Source organism: Colias philodice, chromosome 10 (assembly GCF_061535455.1).
Source record: "Colias philodice isolate Cphi_HAF_F1 chromosome 10, ilColPhil1 Martin Lab GWU primary, whole genome shotgun sequence".
NCBI classification, from domain to species: Eukaryota; Metazoa; Arthropoda; class Insecta; order Lepidoptera; family Pieridae; genus Colias; species Colias philodice.
In genome coordinates, this window is record NC_143095.1 from 3812637 (window position 1) to 3839865 (window position 27229).

The window sequence follows — 27229 nt, forward strand, 5'->3', positions numbered from 1 at the left end:
TTGTATACCACCTAAATAAGATTGCAAACTAACGAATTTTAATACCTATTTGATTGGTGATAATGACCTAAGTATATTAATTGAACTTAATACCGTTTTATTCTTAAATATTATGCTTAAATTACTTAAGTAGGTTGCTTTATACTAGATATATTATGAACTAGACTTCCGCCCGCGGCTTCGCCCGCGTTTGCAAAGGAAAACCCGCATAGTTCCCGTTCCCGTGGGATTTCCGGGATAAAAACTATCCTATGTGTTAATCCAAGTTACCCTCTATATGTGTGCTAAATTTCATTGTAATCGGTTCAGTAGTTTTTACGTGAAAGAGTAACAAACATCCATACATCCATACATCCATACATCCTTACAAACTTTCGCCTTTATAATATATATTAGATAGATTAACATTGCAGTGTATTAAATTTATCTAATAAAAATACCTATTAATAATATTGTGTCAGTACATACCTAGTATGCCCCGTGTAAGAAGAAGAACAGCGTGGTAGGTCTTTGAACTTAGGCCCACAAAACAACAAACACAAAGACTCGTATAAAAGTTACAGAGAGTGTTTATAATTAACATAATATTTCTAAAGCACTCTGATGCAAGGTGAGTAATGTATAGTACGAGTGTTTTCTCTTAAACATTTTAAAAAGCGTGTAACAGGTTGGCTCTACTGTCTACATCGTAGTGTACAACGAAGATTCAAGACTCACCTATTTTACTTGAAAAGCTATTTTTTAAGGCATTAGTGAGGAAATATCATCAACAACTTAATCTTACGTTCAATGTTTTAACGATTATTTAATTTTAATCTTTATTTTCGTTAAATATAAGAACATTTTTTTTAATATCACTGCAAAGTGTGGGTGTCTAAAGATAATATGGGATCAAGAAAATAAAAATTAAAATGCAATGTTGTGTAAAGTAACTTTATTTATCTCTTCATAATTTTACATTGTATCCAATGAGGTAAATATTGGTCATTTGGTCTTACAGAAAAGAGTATAAACTCGATAATTAATAACTTCACAAATAGAGACTAAAAACAATTATAATTAAATATACTATAACCAAATTAATATAACCGAAATTGATTAAAAAAATATGAATAAAAAATTGAAAAATAAATGACTTAGAGATTCTTACTTCTAAAAAAACAGCCTGTAACCTTAAATTAAGTAGTGTCATATAACTTATTTTCTACATAAAAATATACGTTTAAATTTCTAATCCAGTCCCAATGTTATATTATAATTTATTAAAGAATTGAGAACTGTAAGGCGCGGGTCAAACACAAGCGGCGCGGGCGAAGGCGTGCCATAAGCGCACCTCTTGAATCTGTTTTGCACCACGTCCTACTTATACATTTTGTATGAAAGAATTTTGGACAGGCGTCGAGACGGCACGCCACGGTTGTGCCAAGGTTGCGCCAAGGTTGCGCCTTTCCAAAATTATTTCATACAAAATGCCAATAGCGCACCCGATGCACGCCGGCAGCGCGCCCGCGGCGCGCCGCGCCGCTTGTATATGTCCCGCGCCTTATGGAATGATTCTCTCAGTCCCTACGATACGCCGTAAGCCCAGTCTTTACAATTTATTATGAAATGAGTTTTCTTTTCGCGAAATTGTTTGGTCGTTTTCGTATTAATTGTTTGCTGTGGCTTATGAGGGCTTGGTAGAAGTTTGTCATGCGCAGTTGCATTTCGAATTTCTCACAATGTTCAAGTAGAGTCGGGTAAAGATATTTGAGCTCTGCGTGGTCTAATGTTGGAAATAGGTGATGCAAGGCATGGTCCCCGAACCTTGTTAGGGATTTGTAGTGGTTCCCAGCGTATTCTACCCTTTCGATGACTGTGTCGAGCTGATGAATGCCCCAGTCCAGGTATTCCTCTCTGAAAATTTACAACAGATTGATTAGGTAACGGTGTTTAAAATATTTGGTGGAGAAGTTATGACAATTAGGGCCGATTTTTCAATGCTTGGATAAAACTTATCCGTCCAATAAAGTATTACACAATAATATTAAAATGTCACGTAAACTGTCAAATACGGGCAATTAGAATACGTTTTTAATATGGTAGTTTTATACATTATTCGACGAATAAGTTTTATCCAAGCATTGAAAAATCAGCCCTTAAAGTATGACGAGTAATAATCAATAGTTCAAAGATAATAAATTATGAAATATTATGGAAGATACGTAAGAAAAAAGTGAAATGTTTATTTGAATGCTAAACTACTTTTTAGTTTTGCATAATTTAATACAAGCATGATAATCCATGTTCACATAATTGTATTAGACACTTTGTGCAAATCGTCCGCCTAAAGGAACACATCAAGATTTTGCTCCAGATAATATTAGGTACCTATACGGTTATTATACAAATTTGAAAGTAGTGCAATAACCCGAAATAGAACCACATAACGTGACATACCTAATACCAATACTTAGTCGAAAGTGTCAAAAAACCGTTAGTAAAGAATAACTAGTACATCAAGAATGTTCAGTTTTATGCCTACGTAACAACGACCAAATTGCAAATTCAGAACTTGTAATTTTGTTCATAGTCATCACATATTTCAAATCAAATTGCTTTTGTTCACAAAAAATCCACAGTCATGAAGGTGCGCCTTAATATCAAAACTTGATCCAATTTTCCGGGTTATAAACGTTTTATTCGTTTTAAAACCAAGCAAGGAATTAAAACTGATGCATGCTCGATGTTCTGCATTCAACTGTACAATAGGAACAAATCTGGAGCAACAAAAGACGAGTGATTAAACCGGCATGTCACAATCGCAACGCATTGACACCAAAGTGAATAGAAACTGATATTAAACACGACCCACTTTACATTTGTTATCTTGTATTGAGATTTAAACTGCGTTAAAGAGAGTTCTGCAAAGCTTACACACAAAATTAATTATTTTAATTGAACTTATAGTTAGTTCTTTAGTAATTTGAAAGGACTGAGTTTAGGATTTAGTAGCTAGTTGGCGACCTTCTTTTACTAATTAAGAGGTAGATTACGTTGCGAAGTCTAATCCAACGTAGTATCGGAAATAATACCCAGTTAGATAAAAATGATTACAGTTTTGTTAAAAGTAAATTTATTATACTTAACTTTATATTAATAAAGAGCTTATGGCAATAATTTCTACTTATGGCATATTATAGAAGGTTTGCTGATCTACGGATCATTCAATGTATGTATTTTATTAAACTGAATTTTGGATATTTTCCACAACGAAGATGCAAATGTAAAATTCGATACTAAAAATAATAGATAATATGTATTTAAAAATAAATGTCAACTAAGCCGCTTCAACCAGTTTGATTGAGATAAATAGGACCAAATTAAGATATTAATAAATTGCTATTTTTATCCATTGAAATTACAAAAAATTGTAGGGCTTCGACAATGAAGGAGCGTCGAATGAATTTTGCGACCCTGCCTGCGTGTTTGCCTGTACTTATTTCTTATTATCGTCCTAAAACCCTATTCTTAATCCCGTTGGGAGTTTTCAATACGTTAGTTTAAGATCATCCTGTTTAGTCCTAAATAATATGTCAGTTATTTTATTCCTAGACTTATGAATAAGGGAATTCAAAAGCGGTATAATTGTTTTATCTTTGAAGTATAACTAATTGTTTTAAACCGTTATCAAAAAATTTAGTATATCTAAGGCTGGCTGGCTGAAATCTGGTGATCTGTAAATCTCACCTATCTCAGTTTCCGCTAAATGAAACGACACACATACAAATTTTCGCATTTACAATGATATATGTAATTAGTATGGATAAACGATAAACCGATTTAACCGGTTAAAATTACAGTCGCAACATTGCTTTGGAGTAAAAACATAATATTATATTATGACCTCAGGGTCGAGGCTACGACAATGTGAATATTTAATAAGGTTTTTATTAACACGGATATTTCCGTAATTAACAGGTTTTATCACAAATTATTATGTTATTTTTATTATAAAATGAATTTTCAGTTTTGTAAACATAACAAGGAAAATAAATATAATTCTTTAAATCTGGTGATCTGTAAATGTCCTTCGTAATTGCCAAATTATTTATAATTTTCTGCGTAATAAGTAAATGAACTCATAGCTGGAATTTAAATTTCGCTTTTAGCAGCAGTTGCATGAAAATAAATGTGGATTTCGGGAATTATATTGAAAATTCCAAAAGTTCATAAAATTTATATTTAAAGAGAATAAGTAAAGCTTTAAATATAATTATGAATCGATTCTGACAGAATTTATATTTGAATTATGTTGGTATATTATTATGGGAAAAGCATGAACTTTATTTTAAGTCTAACAATTTGATTCAAAATATTTTTACAACAATAAAAACACTTTGTAACAATACAATACTAATTTAATTATCACATTTTTGAACAAAGTATGACAAAAACAGCATTAATTCGATGAGAAGTGCACAATTCTTGAAATTGTATGTTTATTGTCTGATAAATATTAAAATAATTTGATTTGAGCTCTTTATGTTTTCCGGTTTGATTAAGAACAGCCCAAGGTATTTATATTTCTCTACTTTTCCTTTTCTGTTGATATGATTTGTATAAATAATAATAAATCACAGTTTTCAAAATGCTTCGAATTGCGAATACATACCTACCTAGTTAATTTATAGACATTGTTTTACTATGTTTATAGATTTTAAATGTTAAGGAATTTCCTCAATTTAAATATCAATACATAAAAAAAATTACTTGCAATCGTCATTAAAATACTATACGCCAAAAGTAAATTAACCTGTATTTAATTATTATTTGTGCATTCATAAATTGCACTCATACCTAATCTTCCATACCTACTCTTTAGCTATAGTTAAGTTTATTTTTTTATTTTTAGCCAGAATCACAATCACAATACTATTGTAAAGGCGAAAGTTTGTATGGATGTATGGATGTTTGTTACTCTTTCACGTAAAAACTACTGAATGGATTTGAATGAAACTTTACCACAATATAGCTTATACATCAGAATAACACATAGGATAGGTTTTATCCCGGAAATCCCACGGGAACGGGAACTATGCGGGTTTTCCTTTGAAAACGCGGGCGAAGCCGCGGGCGGAAATCTAGTGATATAATAATTGCCACACATAAATTAAACGAAGGAACGAGAAAAAGATGAAGTGAATAAATGTGATTTATTCTGTTTTGGATATCAAATCTATTATTTTTATAACTATATAAAAACATTTCAGATATACGTTAATCAATCCTTTTAGATCTTATAAAAAAGCGAGTCATTAAAGTTTATTTAGTTTAGATTTTTGCGCATTCGCTTGTGAAGTAATCGTCAAGTTCTTATTCATTACCTTTTTTACATTCATTATCATTACATGAAAATGATATTTTTACAAAAACTATACAAAACAATGTGAACACAAAATCATCATGGTACATAACCTTATACCTAATTTTAAAGTGCTGAGGTTAACGACTCAGCGGCAGTAAATTACAATAGTATGAAATCTACACCATATTTAAATCAAACTTGAAATTTTTCTTTATTTTTAACAATAAATACCTAATATAGATTCTTATTCTACTATCATCGATTCAATTATACTAACGATGCAAATATACATTAACCACCTGGTTTGTAAATTTTCATAGCTCTCAAATAATGTAACTATTTGAACAGACTCTATCTTTTAAATTTATCAGTCTCTCTACATAAAAAAATGTGTGCGTGTACTATAGTGTACACACGTAAGAAGTGAATCTTCTTTAATACCTTATTTTTCAAAAAATAATTTACTATATGCAACTTTACAGAAATACGTCGTCGAATCACGCGTGGTAGGGATAAGAAAAAGATGGCGCGTAACGGAAAAATGTCACGCGTAACGAAATGTTACACTAATTTTTTTTCCAACCCCGATAAAGAAGTTTCACTTCAAAAATATTCAAATATTTTTTGTTATTTCTTACCTAGGTACATCGCCTTCAAAGAAGTTACTATGAGCATGGTGACCAGCGGTCAAGCCGAAGACCATGAAGATTTCACTGCTGATCATCACTGTGGCAATCCAAATAACGATCACCCATGGAAGGAACAAGCCACTACCAATCCACATCCATACGGGTAATATAATTGGAATTATATTTGTCCATGAAAATTTCATACCTTGATGACCGGCAACGCCTAACACAACGCTGTAAAACAATGTTTTATTATAAAAACAACATAATTATGTACTTTTAACTCACTATCCGTGTTCAAAGATTATTCAGCAATTATCTTTAATGTATACAATAAAAGTGTTAATACTTCGCTAGTAAAAAATTCTCTTTACATTTTATTTAACAACTTAAAGGATAATTTAAGATAAAATATACATACTCTTTTAGCAGAACGGCCAATGAAGTGAAAGCAAATACGATCGGATAATAAAACGCAGCCATTTGGGCCCAAATTGGTTTATTTGGGTTTGGCAGGAATTGAAGGAAGGGTTCTACGAGACTTAGCTCGATATCTTGCGCTGTGTTTGTATGCAGATGATGTGACATCGCGTGGGTTATTCTCCAGTCTCTAAAAAAAACAGTATTTAATTATTTATATAAATTTATTAGATATTTTATGTAAACTCTATCAACAGAATGATTCGTAAATCAAACTTGCTTTTTGCGTATTCTTAAATTATGACCTAAATTCGTAGGTCACTGTCATTAGTAGGTACAATAGGTATAATGTTCGTTAAAATCGGGAAAGTTTTAAATCTATCTAATATTTTTTTTAATTGTTTCAGTTAATAATATACTCACGCATAAGAAAACCCGCTGACGTTGAATAGATACATCCTCCAGCTATCAGATCTATGGAAGTAATTATGTGCGCAGATTGTTAGGGCGCTCAGCAAATAACCAAGAACACCCGTTGACAGAGCGCCCAATAACAAATGCTGTGTCCAAGCCCAGCAACACAAAGGACTTCCAATTAACAATAAAACAAATAGAACGTCGCTAACAAAGTCACTCTTTTTCCTAGCGTCCTTTGGTACATCTTTGAGCTTTGCAGCTATTTTCATTTTCAATGTTCTATAAAAACCGTCTTCGTTGAACGTAAATGGGGAGTTCCTAGGCGCAGAGGTCTTGCGAATAAAGTATTTAGGAAGGATTTCAGCGGCGACGCTGTTTATGTGGTGTGTCTCGAATTGTTCCGTTATGTCTGTGCCCTGAAAGGAGATTCGTATAAATTATAATTATTGTAAGTGCAAAGATGTTATTTCATTAACATGAAAATAGCATTTGAAGTACTATTCCGGAAGAGGATCAGAAATTAGAATACTCTCGCAAAACATCGCGTTAATTTACTGGGCTTTGAGTTTTGAGCATCTGCGTCACAATTTAAGGCATAACTTTCGTATCCACATGTCCTCTCTTATTAGGTACTTTAACGAATTAGACGGTTGTTTTTACAAAATAGTATACAATATAAACCTTTATTATTTTACTTGATTTCTTATCGAAATTCTTGAAATTAGATAATAAAAATATTCCTTACCAAATTATTATTTTTTAACTGACGCTTTCGAAAAAATATACAATTTCGATTTTTATCCTTTGGCTTGTAACTTTGAAGGTAAAATAAAAAAGAATACTTATTTAACTCATTGAAATCAAATTTTTAAAGGCGGGCTACCATTATACTATTCAAATTCATTTAATCAATTCAATGCTACTTTCTTTCCAAAATCAGCGAGTCGTGCAATAAAAGGCTACGTCTTTCCCTATATTCTGTAAAGTTCTTATTCATTTTTCACCCCATTTATTGGCCTATCTTAAAGTTTAATTTAATAGCAAATATATGCCTTAATTTGTAGAACATACAACTCAAAATATATAGTGCAATTTAACCTACATTTTGAGCTGTAGAGCGTTGTTCTAAATTTTGCAGCATTATAACTACACAAAGTGATAGTCAAAGTTGTAGATTGAAATCAAAACTTTGTCTATTATGCTATTTATTTTAAAGTTGTATAATTCGGAATGAGATAGTCTTGATCTCGGTTTTGATTATTTCGTTATTAGCTTTGTGACAGGTTCACAATAATTAATGTTATAAGACGGTGAATAGGTTAAGAAAGGAAAATATCGGGAATATACTATATACGGGTGCTGTATTACGGTAAATAATCTGTAGGCAATTTCAATTGTATATTTTTATTAATATCTTTATAACGTGAAACGTTGTCCGTGTGTTTTCACATGTAACAATAACGTACGTAGGTAAATAGCTTGCACAATATAAAATGTCTTTTTATAATTTTATGAACAAAAAATCGTTTTCTTCAGTTTTTTTATCATGAAATGTCATGGCATTTATTGGAGAACATATCCTGACAATTTTTGTGTACTTTTTTAAGATTTAAAAATAAGATAAATGACGATATCTTAACGTAAATAAATATTTATATATTTCAATGAGGACTTAATTGAAGAAAATAGGAAAACAACTTAAACCTAAAAAATATTGTAGACCGTAACTTTAGTTGCTCTACTCTCAGAAAAATATTTTACTAGTATTTTTTTTTAATCATTTTAAGTTTCCGAAACAGACATCAATCAAAGTAATTACTATTTAATTATAAATAACGTACCGTCGTAACTCTTATGACGTGAGCAAAATACGCAATTTGGAAAATACTGAAGTGGAAACGTATGATAATATCAATTTGGACAAAAAAATATACCGTCCTAATTGAGAACCTTTTTTTGAAGTCGGTTAAAAACTTAAAGTACTTGTGTCCAAAGAAGCAATATGAGGAGATAAAATAAATAAATAAAAAAATAAATAAAATCTTTATTTGAATTCATACATAAGTTTGACATATTGGATTGGGGTTCAGGCCCCCTTACTAGGTATAACCTGTATTAAGGGGACCTGTTCCTTCCCTAATATTGATCCCAAGTTTGCATGAATTAAAACATAAACAGTCGACTTCTGAAAACGCATTGAAGAGGAAGGCGATATTGTTGGAGGCTCAGTTCAAACTTTATGCAAATAAGCAAGCACACATCCAATATAGTTTTGTTTTGAATAAATGTCTTACGTACGTACGTACGTTTTTACATAGTTTGTAACCATTGGGATATTAAAAAAAGTATATCTGTTTTATTATTATTTATTATTTACAAATGATAAAATCGTATGATTTTCAACATATTATGGATATTATATTATGATATTTGGAGCATAAATTCTACAGATTAAGTTTGTGAAATAAGATATAAGTAAATAAATGAAAAAAAAAACAAATAATTTTGTTTGTGCAATAACAAGAAATAAGACTTGTATCTAAATTGCTATTTCTATGTAATTTTTTGTAATTTCAAACCGGAATTTTATGTTGATAATATGTACGTATGTTTGTATGTATGTATCTTTAGTAAGTAAAGAAAAACATAAGATGTACCTAATGAATACTGCACTATTATTAAGAGCCCTTTGTACTGAAAGTTTAGGCATTTTAGGCACTGAGATGGCTCGCGCCCGCGTTGCGCAGGAGCCGGCGCGGCATGAACTCCGGTGACCTATGAAGGCGGGTGATTATGCCACAGTATAAATAAATCAGTAGTTCGATTTTATTTGCTATCGTAGGAATGTTGTTGATATATAAATTTACTACTTATCCTATACCATTAAACGAGCAATATTTGCATATTTATACAGGGTGTCCCAAAAAGTAGTGATATACTGAAGCTGGGAGGTAGAGGACTTAGAGGGCTATCCGAATCACCCCCATGTGTGTTATGCGATTTTTCGTATTTTCGGAGTTATTACATTTTTTTTCAATTTTTCATCTATCGCCGAGTACGATGAGATTTTTATTTATGGTGACGTGAATTATTGCGCTAGATGCTTGTTTTTTTTTGTGTGCTAAGCTGAAAGATAGGCCAATTCAGTATGGTAACATTTACTATCGTTAGATCTTCGAATGGAATAAAAAAAAGAATTAAATGCTATGAAAGATAAAATTACCCAGTATGTTCATAACTTCAAGGGCCCATAAAAAAATAAAATCACATAAAAAAGGTTTTCCATTTGGCTTTTAAAAACTTGCTCTATCGATCAGGTAGCTACCCTAAAAATTTCATTTTATTATTCTGAAGGCTTCAATCGAAAAATTGAAATCTAAATGTGGTAAGTGCAAAATTTTTATTAACATGATGATTATTAAAACCAATAAATAGGTGTTTAAAAATGAATTTTTTTTAAATAGCCCCGCTGTTGCTCAATGCAAGTGCGACATCACCGTAAAAAGTTGTCTTTTTAATGTCTGAATGCTCTTTTATCATTTTTAATGGTTTCTTCTGCTACTATGAATTTCCGGGTTATTTCGTCCAAATTGTGGCAGTCTCTCGTCTTTGTAGTATCCCCACGGAAAAAATTCAATAGGGTTTATGTCCGGAGACCGTGGAGGCCAGGCTAAAGGGCAAAAATACCCTGAAAGATGGATTGGTCGTTGCAGCCTGCGCATGCGCCGGTGACGCCTGCTTTAAAGCCTGGCCTCCACGGTCCCTCGAATAAACCCCATTGATTTTTTTTCAATGGGGATACTAAAAAGACCTCGGCTACTTGAGAGAATGCCCCAATTTGGACAAAATAACCCGGAAATTCATAGTAGCAGAAGAAACCATTAAAAATGATAAAAAAGCATTCAGACAATTAAAAGACAACTTTTTACGGTGATGTCGCACTTGCACTGAGCAACAGCGGGGCTATTTAAAAAAATTCTGGTAATTAAACACCTATTTATTGGTTTTAATGATCATCATGTTAATAAAAATTTTGCACTTACCACATTTAGATTTCAATTTTTCGATTGAAGCCTTCAGAATAATAAAATGAAATTTTTATGGTGGCTACCTGATCGATAGAGCAAGTTTTTAAAAGCCAAATGGAAAACCTTTTTTATGTGATTTTATTTTTTTATGGGCCCTTGAAGTTATGAACATACTGGGTAATTTTATCTTTCTTGGCATTTAATTCTTTTTTTTATTCCATTCGAAGATCTAACGATAGTAAATGTTACCATACTGAATTGGCCTATCTTTCAGCTTAGCACACAAAAAAAAACAAGCATCTAGCGCAATAATTCACGTCACCATAAATAAAAATCTCATCGTACTCGGCGATAGATGAAAAATTGAAAAAAATGTAATAACTCCGAAAATACGAAAAATCGCATAACACACATGGGGGTGATTCGGATAGCCCTCTTGGTCCTCTACCTCCCAGCTTCCGTTCATCACTACTTTTTGGGACACCCTGTATATTTGTTTGTATATATACAGTGTGGAAATTTTCGATGTGCCCTGAATGGAAAGTACTTGAAATACTAGGGATAGCAAATTTTTCTGAAAAGAAACATTCCTTTTTCAAATTTTATTTTATTATTCAAATCGATAGAAACAATATAAAAGATAATTTATTGTTAATTTCTCGTAAAAATTTTTTGGTCTATTTTATACATACATTTAAAGTTTAAAATGAAACTCTCGTTCTGGATACATTAATTTATTTTCTTCTGAAAATATTGGTAATAATAATTTAAAGTAAAACAAATAAAAAAGGCAAAATAATAATTGAATATAAGTATGTAATAAGTAAGTTAGTGTATTCTAAATTTTTGAAAATCTTTGAATGCAGTTCTATTTCTTTTTAAAAATAAAGGAAATTTGCTATCTCCAGTATTTCTAGTACTTTCACCCAGGGCCCATCGAAAATTTCCACACATATTGTTCGTTTAATAGTATAGAATAAGAAGTTAATTTATATTTACAACAATAATCCTAGGATAACTAACAAAATCAAACTACTGATTTATTTATACCGTGACATGCTCGCCGTTTTACTCGCCGCTCGGTTCTAATACGCGAACGGCGACTGCAACGTGGTCGGGAGCAAAACTAGCACAGGTCCTCCCTCGATAACGTCCGGCTGGACTCTGGCTGCACTGACGTGGTGCGCGCGAGTCGCATTTTACGTATTATATTTTATATAGAAAAAAATAAGGGCTAAATTAAAAATCTATCCAAAAACTTCCCTGTAAAACCTGATTAGTAAATGAAATGTCAAATTTTCATAAACATAGCGTTCCCCTAATTCTCATAAAACTGATTATGCTTTTAAAATCGATGTTACTTCTGATTTTTTTTTGATCGAGTCAAATGTTTAATATTGTGTTTTTATCCAAAAAAGTCACTAGATCAAACGTTTATCTGTGCTATATATTTTTTTAGGATTTTAAATATGATGATTTCTATCCAAAAACCATGATTTAGAAACATACATTTCGGAGCAGGGCCCCTTAAGTCTGTATAGCTGAAAAAATTATAGCTATGTTCCATTGTTTACTTAATGACCATAAGTTAATGATACTGTTTTAATTTGTTTTTACCTTCCTATGAATTGCTGTAATCCAAGCATGTTTTTGTTATTAGACGTAAGATATACGTCTATTCGAAAAAACATATCAAGAAGTATGTTTTCATTTCAGTAATTAAGCAACCAAGAGAGAATTTACATACTTTTCTGCTGTAAAAAGGATTTTTATGCTCACTTTTATGTTTATATTCTAAGGAAATGTAATAAATGTACTTAAAAATCTACATAACGGAGATAGGTATATGACAGAGAGGAAATTTTAATTAAGATAATATTTAATAGAGTAAGGCTAACTTCTGGTACAGGCATAACTTTGGATTAAAATTGCGATGGTTTTGTACTTTTAACTTTAGTATATTCCAATAAAAAGTTTTTTTCGTCTATCTGTGTTTTGTAGCAGAGCATAGAACAATTTTTGTTTCGTTAATATGCAGAATTAAAATTCTATAATTCGTGATAGTTTTTGTAAAGAGTTCTGGTCTATTGAGCCCTAAAAATCAACCTATTACAAAAACGCTATCTGCTCTACCAACTTCTCTACCATAGCAGAGCATTCCTTTAAATTTGAAAATTATATTCTTATCAAAATCAGATGATGAACTTCTCGAGTTCCCCATACTTATTTAAAAAAAGCAAAGCATCTTCTGACACTATGGGCCGATTTTTCAATGCTTGGATAAAACTTATCCGTCCAATAAAGTATTACACGATAATATTAAAATGTCACGTAAACTGTCAAATACGGGCAATTAGAATACATTTTTAAAATGGTAGTTTTATACATTACTAGATTTCCGCCCGCGGCTTCGCCCGCGTTTTCAAAGAAAAACCCGCATAGTTCCCGTTCCCGTGGGATTTCCGGGATAAAACCTACCCTATATGTTAATCCAAGTTACCTTCTATATGTGTGCTAAATTTCATTGTAATCGGTTCAGTAGTTTTTACGTGAAAGAGTAACAAACATCCATACATCCATACAAACTTTCGCCTTTATAATATTAATAGGATTCGACGAATAAGTTTTATCCAAGCATTGAAAAATCGGCCCTAAATAAATAAATCAATATAATATAAAGCACTACATAATGAAATATGCACTAACATTTAACAATTAATGTGGATTACTTTGAGTATTTTTCTTACCTTAGTACATTCAAGCCATTGCGGTCCGCCTGGGTGTGAAGAAATAAAGTCTGTCAAATCGTAAAGACTATCATGTATTCTCCAGAGACCTTCAGCACCATCTTGTATTCGTTTGGCTGCTAACCATCCTTGCCCTGATTTTGGCTCCTCATCACGTAATAATGGATATGGAAGATTTGGAAAACTAATCTGCTGCCGGTCACTGTTTGGTGCCATGGTTCTGAAATATAGTATTAAAGTATGAAATTACCTATAATATTGTTTGTCTGCTATGTACTCTACTTCTGAACCGATTTTAATAAAATTAAGCACATTGTGCTCATTGTGTGCAGTTTTAATAAACTTGAAAGATATCTATAATTTATGAATATTTTAATTTATGTGTATCGTTGTTTGTCCGCTACGGACTCTACTATTGAACCGATTTTAACAAAATTGAGTTGCTGATAGAGTGCAATTTTTGCCAAAAAAAGTTTTGACTACCCCTACGTAGCCGGGACGAGTATATAATTTTTAGCAATGAAAAATATATTTTTGGAAAGACCATGATTTGGAAATAAGAGTGAAAAATAATAAAACTGTAACACAATATTCGTAAGCTCGTAAGACCTTGGCTTAGAGAGTGCTTAAAACGATATAATATGAGGCAAATAATAAAGGAAAAAATAATACGTAGATGTCGGGAATAAAAATATTTTAATTACACAATAATTTAAAGGATTTTGAAGTTTTTAGAAAAATTCAAGTACAATTTTTTATAGACTGATATCATAAAAAATTGTCCTTCAATTGTTCTATGTTCAACATCTTAGTTGGGTCTTTAATTAAATGCTAATAGGTATGCACTTTAAATTAATTAACACCAAAAAAGCTAAATTAAATCATAGGTATTAAATTATAACTTAATTTTAACAAACTAACAAAAACTAACTCTGACTGGCCTTGTGAACATCTAAAATGTGTTTGCCATTATAATAGTAGCTACAAAATATATACTTTTATCTACTTATTATATACTGAATTTCATCTAAAAGAAACTGGATGTGTATCGAAAATCAGTTTTCGGATACCTATGTCTACTCTATGATTTATATGATTAACACTTACACAATAACACTTACCACTACAATAATAATATCATTTATTTAGATAATAACTATGAAAAATGAAATATGAAATTTTTATCGTCAATAAAAAAATTTACGATGTTAAAATTTTTACCTAGATTTTATACGGAAGATTTGTAGAAGTTGCAGGGTTCACGGTTACCAGTTGACAATAATAAACAAAGATTATTTGGATTCATTTTAATATCTATAGGGAGTGTTTAAAAAGTGAATTCATTATAAAATTATACAAAAAACGTAGAAATGCTAAAGAATCGCAGAACTACTCTATTTATAAAAACGTTAATGACAATAACATAGGAAAAAAACCCGATTAGTAATCAATTAGGTTAATTAATTCACAGATTAATGCCATTTTATATAATTTTATCTATTGTTTAGATAATATCTTTTATAAATTGTACCTAAACAAAAAAAATACAGTCCGTAGGTACTGTAACCGTATGTACATTCAACATACGAGCGGTCAATGAATTGTATATATTTTTGTTTACAAGCAAGTTAGGAATTAAAAAAAAAATAAAGCTAATCGTATCATAGGTACTTACCAATTTATTTTTTTATATTCACTACGTTCTTATTCGTTTCCTTTTTCCATTTACGCACTAATGTTATATTGTGCTGTAACGTTAAAATTAGATAATCAAATAATACAAAAAATATCTAATCGCGACTCGGTAAGGCCGGCCGTCACGCGAAGCTGATTGGCCGTGACTGGCTGCGCTTGCGATTAAAACGGTTCATTTTGGAGTTTCATTGGCAACGTCCTATACGTGGTAGTTTAATTTATTTTGAATAATAACACAATATTACCATTTTGTTGCGCTTGTATTCACGTTACAATCGATTCATGCTTTAATGAATTTCTACTTTTATTCATAAAATGACGTTAACCTGTAATTATGTGTATGTTGTTATCGTAATACATACCATATTGATAATTATTAGATAATATTTTAATATTCAATTGTTCATGCAATTAAGTCTTGTGTGCGTTATTTTTTCAGGTGTCAATAAAACGTTAGTTCACCTAATTGTGCAAGTTTATAAATTCTAAAAATGCACCTTGCGCTGTAACATGCACATGGAGTGGTTACTAGGTATTTTATTTGGCGATGAAAGCATTATGTTATTAAAGAGTACTTGATACAATTATTAGAGTAAATAATTGTCATTAAATCGGTGTTGAAATTAAAACTGGATTCAAATTGTATGAAAATACGGATAAGAACCTTCAGGTCTATTTCTTAAAGTCATTTTAAAAATAAGTTCAATTCGTATTAAATTTGCGGTTTTTTGGCTCTACAATAATATAGGTGTTTGTAAATTTGATCTCATAAGCTGGTTTACATTTGCTTAGGAGTCACAAGGCCAATTGTACCTCTCTTTCGTTGTTCAACAAAAAATAAATGTTCTTTTAAACAAAAAATGAAAAATACTTAGGCGGTTACCTTACTGTAAGGCTTACACTGTAGTAGATATCGGATCATGTTACTCTTACATGTAAAAAAACCATCATTGAAGTTCTCATTTACCATTTTTTTAAGTTAAACTTCTTTAAGCACGTTGAGAGTAAAATTTCAAGGTCGCGTCATGGCAATACCGTCTCGTTATGGCGTAAGGCGACGATTTTGGTATATTTGAATCTTGCCAAAGAAGTTTCACTTCTGACACCGCACACGCTCGTTTTTTAATTTCATAATTACATTATTTAGCTTTTCATAGAATAACAATTAACAAAAGTAGTAGGTACTTTTGTTAATTGTTGTATGGAGTAAATCAGGAAATAAGTGTCGGGACTAAACATGTTTGCCTTTAACAAAGCCTTTATAGATAATGCATATGAATCAATTTATGTATATAATTAGAAGGCTTTAGTTTTACCGTTCTTAGAAATATATCTACCTGGAAAGCGGTGATATTTTTTTGAAATTTGACGCTATCTCTTGAAGAAGAAGTATCCAAAAGATATAAAGGCTTACTACGGACATAAAAGAATGAATATAAAATCTGACTAGAGGATCCTTCAGCTTATCGATGCATCTGGCGCGGAAGCTTATTGTATATTGTAACGCATTTAAGAATCACTACATAGTATAAAACAAAGTCGTTTTCTCTGTCCCTATGTCCCTATGTATGCTTAAATCTTTAAAACTACGCAACGGATTTTGATGCGGTTTTTTTAATAGATAGAGTGATTCAAGAGGAAGGTTTAAGTATATAACTAGCTTCCGCCCACGACTTTGTACGTGCATCCACGTTTTTCCCCGTTCATACACAAACACAAACACTAACATGAAAACGAACAACGAACAACGAACAACGAACAGCGAACAGCGAACAGCGAACAGCGAACAGCGAACAGCGAACAGCGAACAGCGAACAGCGAACAGCGAACAGCGAACAGCGAACAGCGAACAGCGAACAGCGAACAGCGAACAGCGAACAGCGAACAGCGAACAGCGAACAGCGAACAGCGAACAGCGAACAGCGAACAGCGAACAGCGAACAGCGAACAGCGAACAGCGAACAGCGAACAGCGAACAGCGAACAGCGAACAGCGAACAGCGAACAGCGAACAGCGAACAGCGAACAGCGAACAGCGAACAGCGAACAGCGAACAGCGAACAGCGAACAGCGAACAGCGAACAGCGAACAGCGAACAGCGAACAGCGAACAGCGAACAGCGAACAGCGAACAGCGAACAGCGAACAGCGAACAGCGAACAGCGAACAGCGAACAGCGAACAGCGAACAGCGAACAGCGAACAGCGAACAGCGAACAGCGAACAGCGAACAGCGAACAGCGAACAGCGAACAGCGAACAGCGAACAGCGAACAGCGAACAGCGAACAGCGAACAGCGAACAGCGAACAGCGAACAGCGAACAGCGAACAGCGAACAGCGAACAGCGAACAGCGAACAGCGAACAGCGAACAGCGAACAGCGAACAGCGAACAGCGAACAGCGAACAGCGAACAGCGAACAGCGAACAGCGAACAGCGAACAGCGAACAGCGAACAGCGAACAGCGAACAGCGAACAGCGAACAGCGAACAGCGAACAGCGAACAGCGAACAGCGAACAGCGAACAGCGAACAGCGAACAGCGAACAGCGAACAGCGAACAGCGAACAGCGAACAGCGAACAGCGAACAGCGAACAGCGAACAGCGAACAGCGAACAGCGAACAGCGAACAGCGAACAGCGAACAGCGAACAGCGAACATCGAACATCGAACATCGAACATCGAACATCGAACATCGAACATCGAACATCGAACATCGAACATCGAACATCGAAACATCGAACATCGAGACATCAATTGTTTACAAGTGAACATTATATTGGATAAATGTGTTATTAACGTGAAAATAACAGTTTTAACTTGTGTTGGAACATTATTATTTTGAATTGTGCGGGCAGTTAAAAATAACTTCAAGTGATGATTTTTACGTTACAAAGATATATTATTAAGCAATATTCGCCCAGTTTTGAATGACTTCACTTGTGATTAAGTGTCATATTGGTCTGCACCCTCTATTGACAACTGTCAAGTTAAACAACACAGATAAGAACAAAACCGCGTCAATCATCATAGATCACAACAAATTAAACAGATAATAAATATATTATAGTACAGATAAACTATAAAAATAATTTGGGAAGTTTTTTCAACTTATATTTATACTTATGTTTTTTCAATTTAAATATATTTTTTGACTGTTAAATTTAAATTCTGTTTTCATCATCTGATTGCATATTAAATTGAATATACCCCATAAATTATTAACTTTCACGCCAAGATGGTATTATGCTCTAAATGTAAAATAAGCATACTCGTTACTCAAAAAAGAATAAAATGCAGTTCTTGCAGTCATCAATATCATGCAGATTGCGTAAAAATTGGGCAAGATCAGCCTAGATCTAAATGGTTATGTTCTCCTTGCATGTCTGGACAGTCAGACGCGGCATGCTCTGTTTCTCCACCGAATAAAAATATACAAATAAGTAATGAATTCCAAAGTCCTATTAATACTGAATCTATGTCTTTTGACCGCATTCAAGAAATTTTAAATAATACATTGGATATTAAAATACGGGAATTACGCGAAAGTTTACAGGATGTTTTGAGAAAGGAAATATTTGGAGAGATCGAACGTTTGAAACAAGATTTTACTGCAACTACAGATTTGCTGCAAAATGAACAATTAGAGCTTAAGACATCTATAAAGAACATAAATAAATCTATTCATACCCTAGAATTGGGTGTCATCGAAATGCAAAAGGAAGTAGCTTTTCTCAAAAAGAAAATAAATGATTCTGATAAACTAACACGCAGTCAAAATATCGAAATTCAATCAGTTCCGGAGCGCAAAAATGAAAATTTAGTAAAAATTTTTACAAAATTGTGTCAAATAGTATCCGTGACTATAAATGATTCTGACATTGTTTCTTGCCGCCGCGTTGCAAAAATGGATAGCAAGTCTACTAGACCTCGCAATATCATAGTTACTCTACCTTCACCGCGCCATAGAGACAATCTTATATCTGCTGTTAAAAGATATAATAATACACATCCCCAAGACTTATTATGTTCTTCACTACTTGGCATCGTAGGCGAATCCTCAAGAGTCTATGTAAACGAACATTTGTCTCCAGAACAGAAGTTATTATATGCAGAAACTCGTGCGTTTAAAAAGGAATGTGGATTCAAATATGCTTGGGTTAAATATTCTAAGATATATTTACGAAAGAATGATAACTCTGGTGTCATTTATGTTAAAAATACACAATCACTTGATAAATTGCGTAATTAATTATATATGTGTATTTTTTTTTATCAATGTTACTCTGATCGGTATTTAAGTATTGTATTAACTATTTAAATTAGTAATGGATCTTTTAATGTACTATCAAAACGTTAATAGAATAAGAAGTAAAACTAACGAGATTTTCTCTCAAATTTTAATAGAGAACTATGATGTTATATGCTTTTGTGAAACAAATCTAAATGAAGGTATTTGCGATAGTGAGTTGTTTGACAATAGGTATACCGTCTTCCGTAGAGATCGCTATACGTCACAATGTAGAAAGGTGGACGGCGGTGGGGTTTTAATAGCGGTTAAAAAAGAGATACCCGCTGTGCGTCACCAGACCTGGGAGAGCTCTGCAGAGGACATTTGGCTATCTCTTAGAATAGGTAATGTTACTGAAATCATTATTGGTTTAGTTTATCTCCCACCTGATATACCTAAACAAATCTATGAACACTATTTTGAAACATGTTCACAGGTACTCACTGAAAATGATAAGCAGGTTATAATTATTGGTGATTTTAATATTCCAGAAATAGACTCGAGTCACGATTTAAATTTTATGCAAGGATCTCTGTCTCATAAGGCTAAGGCTCTTGTTGATATAATGTCTATAGGCAGCTTACATCAATTAAACAAAATAGTTAACGTAAATAATAGAGTACTAGATCTTTTCCTTACGAATATTATGGGATTAAAAACAGAAAATGTAGATCCTTTAATAAACGAAGATAGACATCATCCTCCTTTTAAGGTATATATTTCTACACCTAAAAAACGTAAGTCTAATTACAAGATATCTGATTCTTTTAATTTTAGAAAGTGTAATTTTACAGAATGCAAGAAATTTTTGAATAATATAAATTGGAATAATGAATTTAAAGGCTTTATCGATGTTGACGAATATGTAAATAAATTTTATGAGCTACTTTATATTGTAATTAAAAATAATACACCTTATAAAAGATGCAATGTTCATGGAAACGCACAAACTCCTGTTTGGTTCAGTAACGCCCTTAAGAAATGTCTGAGAGAAAAAGAAAAATATCACACAAAATTTAGAATATTCGGTAATCCACGGGACTATGATACTTTTTCTCTTTTACGCAAGCGAGCAAAACGCCTTATCAGAACGTGTGAACGTAACTATAAGAAATCAATAGAAGAATCTTTACCCCAATCTACAAAACTTTTTTGGTCTTACATTAAAAACAAAAAACGCGCTTCGTCCGTTCCTCCCACGCTTACTCTGGGTAATCGTTCAGCACATACAGATATTGAAATAAGTAATATGTTCGCAGAGTTCTTTTCATCTGTCTGGGAAAAAGACTCATCAGATAATCACATATTAGAAGTTGATAGTGTCGATAGGTCTAATTTTACATTGCACGATATTCAAATTGATAAACTAAGCATAAAACAACATCTTAAAAATGTTGATATTAATAAGGGTCCAGGTCCTGACCGCATATCCCCTTTATTTATAAAGGAGTGCATGCAGGGTCTTGTTGAACCTCTTTACATTATTTATAACCTCTCAATAAATCAAGGTAAATTTCCGACTATCTGGAAAACTGCTCACGTAGTACCTGTGCATAAGGATGGTGATGTAACTAGCTGTGAAAATTATAGACCAATCAGCATTCTTTCATGTTTTTCAAAAATATTAGAGGCTTTAGTGTATGATCATTTATTCTTTTTTATTAAACCAGCTATTAGCACGAAACAACACGGCTTTGTGAAACAAAAATCTACAACGACGAATCTTTTAGAATATACAAATTTTATTCATGGGGCGTTAAATAGTCAAGTACAAGTCCATTCTATATATACAGACTTCAGGAAAGCCTTCGATAAGGTTAATCATAGGCGACTACTTGGTAAACTATTCTGCGAGGGAATCCGCGGTAATTTGCTGCGCTGGCTCTCTTCATATATATTAAATAGATCTCAGATAGTAAGAATACTTGGAAGTTATTCTCGTCCTATATCTGTACTATCGGGTGTTCCTCAGGGCTCAAATCTGGGCCCTTTATTATTTGTGATTTTTATAAATGATTTGTGCAATAATTTATCATCAAATTGTTTACTTTATGCTGATGATTTAAAAATATTTAGAAAAATTTTCATTATTTAAATGACTGCATTGAACTGCAAAATGATTTGAATAAATTAAAAGATTGGTGTGATACAAATGCTATGTTTCTTAATGTAGATAAATGCTATGTTATGGAATTTGGTAGTACGACGGTAAAAATAAAATATAATTACTCTATAAATGCTAAAAATCTGATATGGAAGTCAAACGTACGTGATTTAGGAATTATCCTTGATAGCAAACTCTCATTTTTGGACCATTATACACATATTTATAAATCATGTAACAGATTACTAGGGTTTATTTTACGTTCATGTAAGGGTTTCCGGAATCCTAAATCTTATATTTGTCTTTTTAACTCTCTCATTCGTAGCAAATTGGAATATGCAAGTATGATTTGGTCCCCCTTTTATTTGATTCATATAAAAAATATAGAAAAAATTCAAATCAAATTTATGAGAATACTTTCATATCGGTTTCATCTAAACAAAACGCTTCATACTTATGAGGAAAGATTATCTTATTTTAAACAAGTAAAACTGTCAGATCGCCGAAAAATATTGGAATTAATATTTCTAAATAAAATTATATGTGGCCAACTGTCCACTGCAGCTCTGTCCCAAATTTCCTTTCATATACCACTTAGAAGTAATCGAAATAATCGAACTTTCACATTACCAGTCCACCGCACCCAAAGAGCATATTATAGCACTCTAAACAGAATCTGTACAAATTACAATAAGTTGTGTGAGATAATACCAGATCTTGACATTATCGGGAGTAAACCTATTATATTTCGGAAATGCCTATTTGAAAACCTTACTTTGCTGTCGCAAGTCCTTCAATAGATTAGAATTTGTTAGAATTTGTCTCTTGTAGTTTTTATACCATTTCCCTTTTTTAAATTATCTGTTATCTATAAGATAGTATATTGATAACTCTTTATATTTATGTGTATTTTATAACAGATAATAATATGATATACATAATATATTTAGTTATAGATAGATATATAGATATTTTATATAATATATTTAGTTATAGGCTTGATCCCACAGTCAAACTGCATGTGCAGTTTTGTGGGACTTAGACTTAAGTTATTGTAATAATTTGTAAGAATAATTTCAATAAAAAAAAAAAAAAAAAAAAAAAAAAAGCGATTGTAATATTTTATAGTCTAGTAGTCAACACATGTTATTGCAATAACAATTAGTCATTAAGGTTTAAAGTGAAATAAGTATTGTACCTATATTATTGTTATATGTGTTTGTGTTGCAAATAAAATAAAATAAAAAATAAAAATGTGAATGTGAATGTGAATGTGAATGTGAATGTGAATGTGAATGTGAATGTGAATGTGAATGTGAATGTGGATGTGAATGTGAAATTAAATGTTCGTTTGCAAACAGCGAACAACTAACAACGAACAACGAACAACGAACAACGAACAACGAACAACGAACAACGAACAACGAACAACGAATAACGAACAACGAACAACGAACAACGAACTGCAATGGCTTGGTATTAATGAAACACTGCTTGACTGTAGGGTGTATAATAATGTATTCACAACTGCTATTACAAGTGCACAACAGCTCTTAAACTGTAGAACCTTAGGACTATATAGTATGACGCACACATACAAAACATACATGATACGTTACACACTACATCTCCCCACATAGAAAAAAAAAATAGTAATTAACAATTTTTTTTAGCTAAATATAATGCTAATTTTTGTTTCGTAGCTACACGTAGGTATAACACATTTTGGTTACAAATCTTATGATATAAACGAGTAAATAGAATAACAATTAAAATTAAAACAATAGCATGAATTTCAACTTATTACTAAGTTCTTATTTTTAAAACTCCAAAAAAGAACATTCTACACGATTACACATTGGCTTACACACTACATAGTAACTAATATTAATAGATTAAAACAAATAATTTTAATAAACTTCTCATGTACGAAAATAATGGAAAAATTATACAATATTAGAAAATATTTAATCGTCATATCCGTATTTAAAAATGTCACAGTCCGTAATTAATTAATAGTCATATCCGAGTAAAATAATAATTATCTTTCAATAAATCTTACAATATATCATCATAGAATACGTTTATTTATGTGCTTACAGTTTACACATCATACTTAGAAACGACATAATATTCATTATCTGTATTCGATTTTCTTCATATATTTTATTCTTTATGTACTTTCTCATACGTACAATATCAAGATACACAATTTCATTTAGGGTAATCTTCCCTCTTAATATTTATCATAATTATAATTAATAACACCGTCGTGTTTTATATTATTCATCTTATTATATTCAATAATTCAAGATACAAGAAATATATTTATTTATATATAACATTAACATTAATTCAGGCAGTTCTTTTAACACATCATTACATTATCATATATTTTATACCTTTATTCATACCATGTGTCCAAGTTATCTTCACGAGTGGTAGCTCGACCTAATCATGATCAGAATTACAAGGATTCCGTGCCTGTCTTGTATCCTGGTGTATCTTAACAATCATATTATTTCACTTTTCAATTGTAGCTCTCAGGCTTACATATTAATTTATTTTTATTTTTCATACAATATTAATTCTTATTTCTTCAAGTAATTAAATGTCACATTATTTAATTTTTGATAGGAATATATTAGAAAAACTTAGGTGATCAAGCTAAGATTCCATCTATATCCTAATAAAAAAAACAAAAAAAAATCTTTTAACTAATATAATTAGTTAAGTACCTTACATTAATGTAACATACACTGCTTGAACTTTAAATTTCACTTTTAGTTTTTTTTTTCACGAAATTAAACTTTTATTCCGTCGTCACTCTTGAATTTCGGGACATTCGGGATTCTGGTGAATTTGGGAAAATGTCTGCTATTCAAACTGGCTGATCTCCCGGCTCCAGCTGCATCCTTTCAAATCTCCAATTTTATTTCACAATTTTTCATAAATAGATGATATTCCAAATTTCCATAGTTTTTTTTTGTTTAAAAAAAAAATTTCTTCGTCAAATAAATTCTGTTCTTAATTTCCATATTCACGTTCGTCGATTTTTTTCAAACTCAAAACTCAAACTCAAACATTTATTTATTCAATTAGACTTCTTCTAGAAGCACTTTTGAAACGTCATTAGGTACATATTTTTAACATTTACCACCGATTCGGAAAGCAGTATCTACGGAGAAGAATCGGCAAGAAACTCCATAGTTGCTCTTTTTAATCATATCAGTTATACAATTTTACAAATTACATATGTAACATCATAATAATTATATTAACATAATATGCCAAAGAACTGTCCTGTGGTTTTTACGCGACAACCCTCCATGGGTTTTTATCGTCCATATATTCCTTAATACTGTAATAGGCTCTCTGAACTAGTACATTTTTTATATAAGTTTTAAATTTAGAACAACTAAACTCTTTAATATTATGAGGAATTCTGTTGTAAAAGCGTATACCTTGACCCATAAATGAATTTTTAACTTTAGCTAGCCGGAAAAATGGCATTTCAATTTTATTTCTGTTTCTTGTGTCATAACAATGTCTATCTCGACATTTTATTATATTAATAAATTTTCTATCCGGTACATTGCGATTTGCGAATACGCATAAAAATTATTTGTTTAAATTTTCACTTTTAAAATATTATTTTTCAAAAATGATCCATAGCTCAGTACTGCCGCGAGGCAGCACTGGCAGGGTCGCCATGCAATGGCTTGTGGTAATGAAACACTGCTTGACTGTAGGGTGTATAATAATGTATTCACAACTGCTATTACAAGTGCACAACAGCTCTTAAACTGTAGAACCTTAGGACTATATAGTATGACGCACACATACAAAACATACATGATACGTTACACACTACCGAACAACGAACAACGAACAACGAACAACGAACAACGAACAACGAACAACGAACAACGAACAACGAACAACGAACAACGAACAACGAACAACGAACAACGAACAACGAACAACGAACAACGAACAACGAACAACGAACAACGAACAACGAACAACGAACAACGAACAACGAACAACGAACAATGTGAATGTGAATGTGAATGTGAATGTGAATGTGAATGTGAATGTGGATGTGAATGTGAAAGTAAATGTTCGTTTGCGAACAACGAACAACGAACAACGAACAACGAACAACGAACAACGAACAACGAACAACGAACAACGAACAACGAACAACGAACAACGAACAACGAACAACGAACAACGAACAACGAACAACGAACAACGAACAACGAACAACGAACAACGAACAACGAACAACGAACAACGAACAACGAACAACGAACAACGAACAACGAACAACGAACAACGAACATCGAACATCGAACATCGAACATCGAACATCGAACATCGAACATCGAACATCGAACATCGGACATCGGACATCGGACATCGGACATCGGACATCGGACATCGGACATCGGACAACGGACAACGGACAACGGACAACGGACAACGGACAACGGACAACGGACAACGGACAACGGACAACGGACAACGGACAACGGACAACGGACAACGGACAACGGACAACTGACAACTGACAACGGACAACGGACAACGGACAACGGACAACGGACAACGGACAACGGACAACGGACAACGGACAACGGACAACGGACAACGGACAAAGAACAAAGAACAACGAACAACGAACAACGAACAACGAACAACGAACAACGAACAACGAACAACGAACAACGAACAACGAACATCGAACATCGAACATCGAACATCGAACATCGAACATCGAACATCGAACATCGAACATCGAACATCGAACATCGAACATCGAACATCGAACATCGAACATCGAACATCGAACATCGAACATCGAACATCGAACATCGAACATCGAACATCGAACATCGAACATCGAACATCGAACATCGAACATCGAACATCGAACATCGAACATCGAACATCGAACATTGAACAACGAATGTGAATGTGAATGTGAATGTGAATGTGAATGTGAATGTGAATGTGAATGTGAATGTGAATGTGAATGTGAATGTGAATGTGAATGTGAATGTGAATGTGAATGTGAATGTGAATGTGAATGTGAATGTGAATGTGAATGTGAATGTGAATGTGAATGTGAATGTGAATGTGAATGTGAATGTGAATGTGAATGTGAATGTGAATGTGAATGTGAATGTGAATGTGAATGTGAATGTGAATGTGAATGTGAATGTGAATGTGAATGTGAATGTGAATGTGAATGTGAATGTGAATGTGAATGTGAATGTGAATGTGAATGTGAATGTGAATGTGAATGTGAATGTGAATGTGAATGTGAATGTGAATGTGAATGTGAATGTGAATGTGAATGTGAATGTGAATGTGAATGTGAATGTGAATGTGAATGTGGATGTGAATGTGAAAGTAAATGTTCGTTTACGAACAGCGAACAACTAACAACGAACAACGAACAACGAAAACGAACAACGAACAACGAACAACGAACAACGAACAACGAACAACGAACAACGAACAACGAACAACGAACAACGAACAA

At 32.5% G+C, this 27229-nt stretch overlaps 1 protein-coding gene across 1 annotated transcript; it reads right to left on the minus strand.

Moving 5' to 3' along the window:
• Window positions 1–915: 915 nt before the first annotated feature.
• LOC149485113 (cytochrome b5-related protein-like) lies at window positions 916–15450 on the minus strand. The gene is made up of 7 exons (XM_089699858.1): window positions 15264–15450; window positions 13589–13808; window positions 6820–7229; window positions 6398–6586; window positions 5986–6210; window positions 1545–1896; window positions 916–1280 (listed from the first exon to the last, which is right to left on the minus strand). The coding sequence occupies exons 2-6, from the start codon at window positions 13802–13804 to the stop codon at window positions 1602–1604; spliced, it is 1335 nt and encodes a 444-aa protein (XP_089555984.1). The 5' UTR covers window positions 13805–13808; window positions 15264–15450; the 3' UTR covers window positions 916–1280; window positions 1545–1601.
• Window positions 15451–27229: the final 11779 nt, after the last annotated feature.

Coding starts and splice junctions, on each gene's coding strand:
- LOC149485113 (XM_089699858.1), bottom strand. CDS start 13,804: ATGGCACCAAACAGTGACCGGCAGCAGATTAGTTTTCCAAATCTTCCA. Junction 7,230..13,588: donor AATGGCTTGAATGTACTAAG/GTAAGAAAAATA, acceptor ATCTCCTTTCAG/GGCACAGACATAACGGAACA. Junction 1,897..5,985: donor TTTGAAGGCGATGTACCTAG/GTAAGAAATAAC, acceptor GTAAATTTTCAG/AGAGGAATACCTGGACTGGG.